Source organism: Lacerta agilis, chromosome 9 (genome assembly GCF_009819535.1).
Source record: "Lacerta agilis isolate rLacAgi1 chromosome 9, rLacAgi1.pri, whole genome shotgun sequence".
Lineage (NCBI taxonomy): Eukaryota > Metazoa > Chordata > Lepidosauria > Squamata > Lacertidae > Lacerta > Lacerta agilis.
In genome coordinates this window covers 40,213,561-40,223,733 of record NC_046320.1, presented here as the reverse complement: position 1 = coordinate 40,223,733, position 10,173 = coordinate 40,213,561, and the positions used below count along the sequence as shown (strand labels likewise).

At 41.7% G+C, this 10,173-nt stretch overlaps 1 protein-coding gene and 1 long non-coding RNA gene across 2 annotated transcripts in view; one reads left to right on the top strand and one right to left on the bottom strand.

Moving 5' to 3' along the window:
* The first annotated feature begins 434 nt into the window (after nt 1-434).
* Nucleotides 435-7,683, top strand: LOC117053388. The gene is made up of 3 exons (XR_004427387.1): nt 435-492; nt 4,829-4,879; nt 7,605-7,683. It is a non-coding gene; the product is annotated as an uncharacterized LOC117053388 (long non-coding RNA).
* MAML3 (mastermind like transcriptional coactivator 3) overlaps nt 6,531-10,173 on the bottom strand; it is a 269,821-nt gene continuing 266,178 nt past the window's right edge. The window contains exon 5 of the mRNA XM_033161072.1: nt 6,531-9,008. Within this exon, the coding sequence (XP_033016963.1) occupies nt 8,017-9,008 (992 nt within the window). The 3' untranslated portion in view covers nt 6,531-8,016. The remainder of the gene's footprint in view (nt 9,009-10,173) is intronic.

The window sequence follows — 10,173 nt, the reverse complement described above, 5'->3', positions numbered from 1 at the left end:
AACCAAAGAAGTAATAACATTTTATTTTTATTTTTTTAAATCTTCTTTTAAATAGCTGTCCCTGTATTTTTTTATTTAAGTAGGTCCATGGAGAACAATTTTAATTCTGTTCACTATATTGTATATTCCCTGGCTACTTTCTATTATACGTTTTAACCTGAACTGTTTTAAAGATTGTTTTTGGATTGCTGTAAACATAAGTTCTTATTGTTTGCTGCTGTAAGTTGTCTTCTGGATCAGCAAAAGTGGGTGAAAACAGCTGAATGAAAAAAAATGATTTGATCTGTTTAAGGTAAATGACAAAGAACACACACAACTAAGTTTAAATAAATAGATTGCGGATGACTTCCTTTTTTTCTTTTTCTTTTAATAGCTTTACTTATTCTTTCTCTCATCTAAACTCTTTCCTCAGAAATAGCTGCAAATCTGGGACTCCTGTATGTTTTGATGTCATAAATACCTCTCTGAATATCCAGAATTCATGAAGGAAAGGTAAAGAACACAAGTTCATATTGAAGACTCCAGTCCAGACTAATGTTTGAAAGATTTGCATTTAATGGGCTGATCCAGTTTTTTTTCCCTGGGGGGATGCAGGGATACACATACCCCTAAACATTTTGTGAATCTAAGTTTGGCTTCATTGAGGGGCAGTATTTCAGTATAAGTAGGGAAATGAGAGTATCCCTAAACATTCTTTTAGGAAAAAAAGCACTGGGCTGATCATGAAAAGTGTTGAGATCAAGAGATGTGAAGGAATATTATAATAGAGATGAACTAATGGCAACAGATTCAGGTAGGTAGCCATGTCAGTCTGACTCAGTTGGGGGGGGGGATTAAAAATTGTCCAGTAGCACCTTAGAGACCAACTAAGTTTGTTCTGGGTATAAGCTTTCGTGTGCATGCACACTTCTTCAGATACACTGAAACAGAAGTCACCAGACACTTATATATAGTGAGAGGGTGGGGTAGGTTTTTTTCTCAGCAGGGTAGTAGGATATGGGTGATTTACTCAATGGGTATGGGTGATTTACTCAATGGGTATGGTAAACCTGTTAATGACTGCAATTAGTCCTACAGGAAAAAGCAAGGGATAGTTTGCAGCAGTGCTGTCAAGTATCCCGTTTTCCCTGGGATTCTCCCTTATTTTAAGCAGTTTCCCTCTGCTCTCCCTTATTTTTTATTTCCCTTAAATTTCCCGTTTTTAACGGAAGCAGCTCCTCCCCTGCTGGCAGGGACTGGGTGGGAAGACCTCGCCTACTTGGAGAGAAAAGCCTCAGCCCTCAAAGCAAGTGGGAGCCGTTTCCCGTGCTTACAGGGGGGTGTATTTCTCTCCCTGCATCAGCCCCTATCCGTTGCCGCTGAGCCCCTCAGCCGGCCAATAGGGTTAGCTGGCGGACGGAGCCTGGCTGCCTTTGAGCAGCTGCTGCTTCCTGTCCTGTTTTGATGGGATCAGACAAGAAGACGATGGGGCTCCATTGCGTGGAGCACATGGCTGCCCTCCTCTTTGCTCCGCTCCGAGCCCGAGCCCGCTTGGAGTTTACATTGCTGCTCCGCCCACTTTTGCTTCTGGCTCCGCTCACCACTGACATGTGACTGTCCCCGGGATAGGTGAGACTGCTGATCCCTTATTTTCAAATCTGAAACTTGACAGCTATGGTTTGCAGATGACCAAAATGGCAACAGCTGTTTAGCAGTAGAGCAGACTGCCTCGGCAGGTGGGTAGTAGACAGCCATCTACCAGTCAGGGATGATATAGCTGATGATGATATGTGCATTGTACAGGGGGTTGGACTATATAACTTGTATGATCCCTCACAATGCATGGTCTCAGTATTATTGCCACTGAATCTTTCCCTCTAGTGCAGGCATAGGCAAACTCGGCCCTTCAGGTGTTTTGGGGCTACAACTCCCATCATCCTTAGCTAACAGGACCAGTGGCCAGGGATGATGGGAGTTGTATTCCCAAACCATCTAGAGGGCTGAGTTTGCCTATGCCTGTTCTATTGTGTTGTACTCAGTTGGGTGAGGCCTCCTGCTTCTCCTGGTGGTCTAGGCTGAGGGCCAAACTATCTGGTTAAAGCTCTAGAACTGGCGTTTGCTGGAAGGTAGAACTGGCAACGTAATGTTAGGCTGGTATTTTGAGGGACTCGTTATGTGCAACCTGTACTCCAGAGAACCCTGAAGTTCCTCAGGAGCTGATCAGGAGTCCCTCAGCAAGATATTAATTAATGGTAGGCAATCTCTCTCTGAAAGTCAGCTTGCCATCATATGCAAGAAGGGAAATCTAACACTATCAGATGAAAGGAAAACTATTTATGAAACACAATTCTCAAGTGACTTTTTTCTGTAGCTGCCATATTTATTTTGCCTGCTTGTGAGACATGGAATCCTTTTCTCCTCCTTTCATGACTAACTTTTAGGTCAATTGTTTTTTATTTGAATTGGATCATTTTTATATTCTTGATAGGTGCTGCTTGGATTGCAAATTGTTGGTTGGTCGAAACAAACTATGTGAACTGATCTAAAGATTATTCCTATGTGTAAATAAATTATATGCTCCTCTTGGGCATCAGATGAATAAGCTATGTGGATCAAATTACAAGCAGGCAAATTTCTTCACTAGCTTTCCCTTGCAATGCAAAATGTATAACCTTCCTCAGTTTTTTTTTAACTTTCATCCATGCAACAAGAGGCTATTTGAAATGCATTTATGTTTAAGATAGCATAAATACATTTCACTGGCTTCCGATATGTATATGGTACAGAATAATAATAATAATAATAATAATAATAATAATAATCAGAAACCAAGGAGACAAAATATAGAATATTTTGATTACTTTATGCTACATGTACAAGGCATTTGCTTTGACTAGTATCTTCCAATTTGGCTAATATTTCTGGATTATTGATTGTTCTTTTGAATGTTCAGTGACGTTTAAAGCACTGGATTTCTGGGTTATTTGAAATCTCAGGAAGAAAATTTAAGGAGTAAGGCAGTGAGCATACTTTTCCTTGACAGTGCCCCAGATGCTGAGTGATAGAATCATAGAATTGTAGTGTTGGAAGGGACCTCCAAGGGCCATCTAGTCCAACCCCCTGCAATGCAGGAATCACAGATAAAGAATCACACACAGCCAGCCAGCTATACGTCAACTTCTTGGTTATTGTGTGGAAAATTTCATAAATGTTTAAGTTAAATGTACCTCTTCAAAAGTTTCTCCAAATGTCAATTAGTTTATAATTAGCTGAAAATGTCAAAATGCTTTATGTAATAATGTGAAATTCTCATTGCCTTGAACTGAGCAGACACTAGAAATTCCACTCAAGCTTTTTGGGCTACATTTATGAAACTCCCCCATTTAAAGTCATTTTCCTTGAACGTTAAGATGATTATCAGCTGGCAAAACAGCACCAGCCATGACTTTGCTCGGAATGAGAGAACTAATATCTTTGTTAGAAAAAAATGGGAAGGAGAACAAAAGGAGCCCTGTGCAGTTAATCACATGTCAATAAATGTTCAATACAAAAATCAAGGCCTGATTCTGTGAAATATTGAGCAGTCTGAACTCCCATTGAACTTGCAGACTGTAAAATTCCATCAAGCTAGATGAATAAAATGAAACTATACCACACACCGCTGGCCAATTTTGCTGTTGCACTGTTGACAACTTTAGATTTGTGGTACACACACACACACACACACACACACAGACACAGCAAGTTCTGCAAATATTTTTACATCTTATTTAGATCAGCCTTTCCTAGAGATTTTCGTGTGAAGTAAAACTGTGTAAGGAAGAAGCAGAAATAGTGATGACATGGTACTTCTGTGCTTTCGAGTAAAAGTATGGTGCACTTCAGCTGTGGTTGGACTACAAATCCCATAATCCCTTACCATTGGCCATGCTGTCTGGGGCTCATGGGAATTGTAGTTCAACAACAGCTGGAGGGCACCATGCTGGCTATCTCTGACAGAAGACTTTATTTATTATAGGAAGACACTTGTTATGAGCTCCTTGCGTTGTGAAGTAACTGTCACTGCTGTTAATATTTGAGCAAGCTTACTTACGTTATTGACTTCTTACCACATCAAGTTAAATGCTTCAAGAATGGAAGCCAAGCTGTGAGGTTGTACGAGGCTATGATCAAAAGTGATTCTATGGAACATATTCAAATACATTCCCATCTAGGGACTGTACCTTCTTTCCCCTTCTTAACCTGCGTGGGGCGAAGTCTTGTTTGAAAGCTCCACCACATCTCTCTCCCCTCATGGGGAGCAGCCCTCTATGGAGTCAGACCATTGGTTCAGCTAGTAGTTCTCCAGGGCTTCAGATAGCACTCTTCCAGTTCTGCCTGGAGATGCTGGGGATTGAAACTACTGTATGACCTTCTGCATACAAACCACAACCTCTGCCAATCAGGCCCTTCCCTAAGGTGTAAAGCTAATGCAAGGAAGAAGCTCTGGGAAAAGAACAGGGACAAACCAATTGCAATAAAAAGCAATGCTGTTGCTGCATGGCATCAGCTTGATCGGTCACCCCATATAAATTGGGGGTGCCTACAAAGAAGCAATTACCTGTGTGTGTTTTGAGAGGGTACAGGATCAGTGAAGGATAGTACCATGGGCCTTCTCTTTAAGTTTGAATTGGGTCTTACAAAGTGTGTGTTATGCAAGCAAAAGATCCTAGCTTCATTCCCTGGTTTCACCAGGCAGGAAAGACTCATGAAACTGTCAGTATAAACAACAGCAGGCTAGATGGACAGATGATCTGCACTGGTATAAAGTCGTTTCTTGTTTATTCTAGGTTTGTTTGTTTTTTTACAGGAGCAACGTCACCACCTTTTTGCGTCCCTCAAACAGAGTCAACCAAATCAGGTGAGGAAGAAACACCTAAAAATTAAACTGATTCAGATAACAATCTTTTATTATTATTTTCTTTAAAATTGGTATGTTATTAGTTCCTTTCTACATTTTTTTCCAGAGCTCTGTACAGTTCTTAAAAGGAAATAAGCAATGTTCAATGTACAAAGTAAAAAACAGTAAACTAGAAAAATCTGGATAAAATGGAGCAAGTTGCTGGCAAGGATACAGTACAAATTAGTAATTAGACATCTGAAGTGCAATACCACTGCAGTGAGGATGAGTTAAAGAATGAAATAAAAATACTCTATTTTAAACAAACATTATATATATATTTATATTTATATAATATTTATTTATATGTATATTTTTTACAGATTAGACCCAGTGATATCTGCAGGATTGTAAAAACATATTTACAAATAATTCTTTTTTTTAACATTTCATATACATCAGCACCATAGTAAAAAACAAAAACAAAACCCAAGATATTAAAGTTTGACTTTTTATTACTTGGTCCCAGTTCAAAATATTTGGAGGAAGCTTTTCAAAGATAATGGATTTTGAGGCCTCATTAAACACTAGTTCCTGTACTTTTCTGATAAAGATGAATGTTAAATTTCATTACTCATTAGATTTTGTGCAGTTCAAAACTCCAACGTCTTAGTCTTCTTGTTGTCACCCTTTCCAGCAAAGAGTGACACTGCCCCAGAGGAGTGATGAAGACAGATACTTGGTTCCTATCTTATGCTTTTGCATGCCTATTCATGTTTCAAAGGAAGTGGTTGTATCTCTCACCTCTTCAGCTGATTTCTGTAACCCACAGAACCTTTTTCTTGGTCTTCCAGTCCTCAGCACTAGCTGATATAATGATACCTAATTATGCTCAGAGTATTTGTGGACTAAAATCTTCTTGGGATCCTCAGGCCACAATTCTCCACTGTTGCTAAGATGAGTGCTGACTTGGCACATTGTGCACCGAGAACATGGCAAACCACTTCTCTGTTAGCAAGCTACTGCTTTGCCACATGCCAAGTCCACTGATGTGCAAGCTCATTGGTCAACCCTCATGTTAGCACAAGCAGGAAGTTGCATGAAGTGGTTCTTTTAGCTTATGACATCCAACTTTCAAAGGTGTCAACAAAATGTCTCCCACTAATTCCAGTGAGTTAGATGATGAGACAGTATGTGGGAGTTTCAAAATCATGTCACAAACCAGATAAAATAAATGAGGGCCTAAGTACACCTTATATGTAAATATGTGCGATTGAATTGTGATTCTCCCCCTTCCCCATTTTCCAGGAAAGTTAGCTTCTGAAGGTGGTGGTTTTAAGTGAAGTGAGGGTTGTGATTGAACCCTTCTCTGCTTGCTTCTTCTCCACTTTAAAACCATCCCTCCGAGCTGCTTCTGTCCTACGGAGTTCCAAATGTGTGTTTGCTCTTGCTCTCACTCCTACTCCTTACCCCATCCCACCCTCTATTTTAAATAATAATAATAATTTATTACTTATACCCCACCCATCTGGCTGGACCTCCCCAGCCACTCTGGGCTGCTCCCAACAGAATATTAAAAACACGATAAAACATTGAAAATTTCTCTAAACAGGGCTGCCTTCAGATAGTTGTTTATTTCCTTTACATCTGATGGGAGGGCATGACACAGGGCGGGCATCACTACCGAAACTGGAGTGCGCTACAGAACAGGGGGGAAACGGTCAAGTATTCCATCTCTCTGCTGTTTCTCCAGGGGTAGGGGAAATATGGAATGCACCACTGGAGTTTGGTTACACATTCGCATGTAATGTATAATCAGGCCCGAAAACGTGACATGTGTTTAATACCAAGCCTGTATCTAAAACACAGGCAAATGGTATCATATTCAACTCCCACCAACATAAATGACTCCAGCCACACAAAACTGTGGCTTCAACAGTTCTATTTGAAGATTGACCTTTGGAATGTCGTAACTTTATTTACAACTACTTCCAGCAATTACCTGAATGGAAGACCTTTCCTTTCTTATTGTGTTTGTCACAAACTAGTTTAGGCATCATAAAGAGCTTGGTGTTATCATGTTCATAGTAGGAAGGTTGACAAAGAAGACCAGCCATTAGAGAATGTTAAGCATAAACTTGCTTCCAACCTGTCAAAAGACATGTTGACACTGCTCCTCCTAAATAATTTCTATGTATGACCACCAAGAGAATTACTAGCCCCTCTCCCTTAACTCCCAAAGACATCTGCCTGTGCAACCCAACCCCTCACAGGTAACACCTATTCATCTTGAATTTTCAGGAAAAGAACAAGCTGGACACCACTGTTTGCAAGTTCTTAATACGTATAACCTCTCCCTTTTTAATGCGTGCTTTCTTTTGCATCTGTATCTTTGGTAGCTGCTATCTCAGTGAGCAATATATGTACTGCAGCCTTAGTGTGTCCTAGAGCTCTGTATTTCCCCCCATCCTTAAAAAGTGACTCAAGAGTCACTTGGTTATAGAGGAAACAGGAAACACAGGAATGGCAAACTATGTAGATGGGGACTTTCTCTGCACCCAAGGAGACTTGATAGCACATTGAATGGACCCATTCATCTGCGGCCATGTCTAGTCATAACCATAACCAAGCAGCCTTTGCTTGACTCCTGGTCAAATCAGACACACAACTACATGGAGAAACTTGCCATTTGCTTTAACCCAGAGTTTAGCACCTGTACTGATCCCGACCTCTCTTTCTCTTTCAGGTGCCCCTTCCTTTGTGTCAGCGCCTGTCTGCAATTTCCTGACACTACAGCAGTTCCAGTAGAACTGTGGTGGAAAGTTTATTGTTATGGGGCAGCCAGTGCTTGCCATGTGGAGACTACCAATCTTCTTCCATAGCCCATGGGCAGCAAGTAGCAATTTTTGGAGCCCCTTGCTTTCTCTTTGTCTTATTCCCACCTGCAGCAGGCAGACTATGGGGTGGAGACTGCTGTGAGGACACCAGCAAGGCCTTCTGTTCAATGCTTTACATTCCATCCATGCCTTCCACAATCAGCCACAGATCAGCTTGCTTTGCACAGCTTTAAAAACAAAACAAAGAAACAAGGATGGGCAACATCCTGCTTTCCTTTTTCTGACCCCACAAAGGTTTGTAACTATACATATCTCCATGTGCTACGGATTTCCAAACAGCTCATCAAGTTCTTGCATCCACTCATCTCCTGGCCCACCTTTAATGATGGAATCTACGAGGTCTGTGCTGTCTGCTATACTTGGAAAGGAACCGCCAGCTCCTTCATTGCTGTAACTATAAGATATGTCCTGAGTGGGATTCCTCTCATAGATCTGACCTTGGCTGCTCTGAGCAAAGCTACCCCCTGGTATCTGTTGTGCAGGGGACTGGTTAAAACCAGCCATAGTGGGAACTGCTTGGCTTAATGTAGGCATAACCATTGGTCTAGCTTGGTTGTTGGTTCCTTGTTGTCCAGGGAGTGGTTGCAACATTTGCCTTCCCATTGCTGGATTCAGGGTCCGTACTGTTCCACTTGTGTCCATGACAGACTGACTAATGCCTTGTGGGAAGTGTTGCTTAGGCAACCTTGGCTGAGCAGATTGCATTGGGTAAGCTGCACCATTATTGAAAGGTCCAATTTCGCCGCTAGTCCTTCCAGGGATACCTTGCAAGCCTCGTGCCTGCCAGTTCTGTGCTCCTTGTGGGACAGGCCCCATCATGTTTTGAAGTCTAGGAGCTTGTGGTCTGGGTAGAACCTGGCCCACAGGTCCTTTCATCTGCTGGTGTTGTTGAGATATGGCAGAGTTCACCAACATGTTTGGACCAAAGCTACTGACCATGCCAACCCCTTGTGTCGAGGTAGGCTGCCTCGGCCCCTGACTTGGGTTGTGTGCCAGGCTCATGCTACTTTGGTTTGGGTGCTGCAACATTTGGCTCATTCCTGTGTTCATATTGGACATTCCTGGCTGGCCGGCCGCTGGGCTGCTGTAGGGAGCCATCCCCATCTCGGACTGGCCAGCTGCAGCAGACATTGCGCCAGTGTTTTGCGAGGCACCCATGGTCATCATGCTGGTGTTCTGGGACATCATTCGGGAAGTCCTCATGCTCTGAAGGGCTGCCTGGTTTCTTACTGCCGCTATATCCTGCGGGGAACCTGAAGCAGAAGAAGGAAAAATATTAAAAAGTGAGCTTTGGCAATAATATTTTATTGGACATGCGGGTGCAAAGGGATCATGGCCCCTAGGAGGTAGCACCTATGCTAGGCACTGGGGAACAAAGCAGGACATGGCTATTGTGCTCATACATTTCTCGTGAACTTCCCATAAGCCTTTGGTTGACTGCTGTGGAAATCAGGATGCTGGACTAGGAAGGCTCTTCTTGAGTTGTCTTGCAAAGCTAGTATTATCTCCAGATATGGGTCTGATTGCAGTTAACATCCAGTCTGGCACTGAAACTTCAATCCTGTACACAGCTACCAAGGAGTAACTCCCACTGAAGCCAATGGGAAGTACGTCTGAGTAGACATGTAAAGGATTGTGCTGTCAATGGTAGTGCAAAGAGGTGTCAGTGAGGTCCATAATAATGCAAGCATTAGTTAGAAATCTATTTAGTCATTTAGAATTGAAAAACAAACAAACAAACAATGGCCTGACCATCTGAGGCACTCTCTTGAATATTTCCATTATCTTTCAAAACTAAAGCCATGAAAATAGAAATGTCAGGCGCAGAGAGGCTAATCAATTTTTTTATAGCTTAGGAGGCATAAGTGAATGGATTTTCTATAGGGTTGTTACTGATTATGTCTATGGAAAGAAGAAAAATTTAGAACAGAGACGGTGTATTAACAAATCAATACTGTAAGCACATTTTGCTCCACCTTTGGACCAAATGACGGGAAGCCAGAAAATCCTTTGCCTGTTAAATTCTACACCCTGGCAGATACACCCAAACTAGGTGTCTTCCTGTTGAGGAGGGATGTAGAGGGAGGAGTGGATGGAAAGGATTATTGATTTCTGGAAAGCAAATATGCTCCGGTGTTTATCATCTTTATTTAAAAATAATTACAGGAATTTTGATTATGCCAAGAGTTCATCGTGGCACCAGCTCAATACAATGCTGAGTACACACTGCTGACAAGAGCATAGCTCTCACCTCAGTAGAAAGATACATGAAACCACTGTGAAAATATTTCTGTGAATTAATTCTGACGGTTAAAAAAGCCCAGGAAACAACTATATCTCAGTGTCTTCCTTCCTTTCATTGATAATATGAAGCACACACCCCAGCTTAATATAATACAATGTAACAAATCACCATTT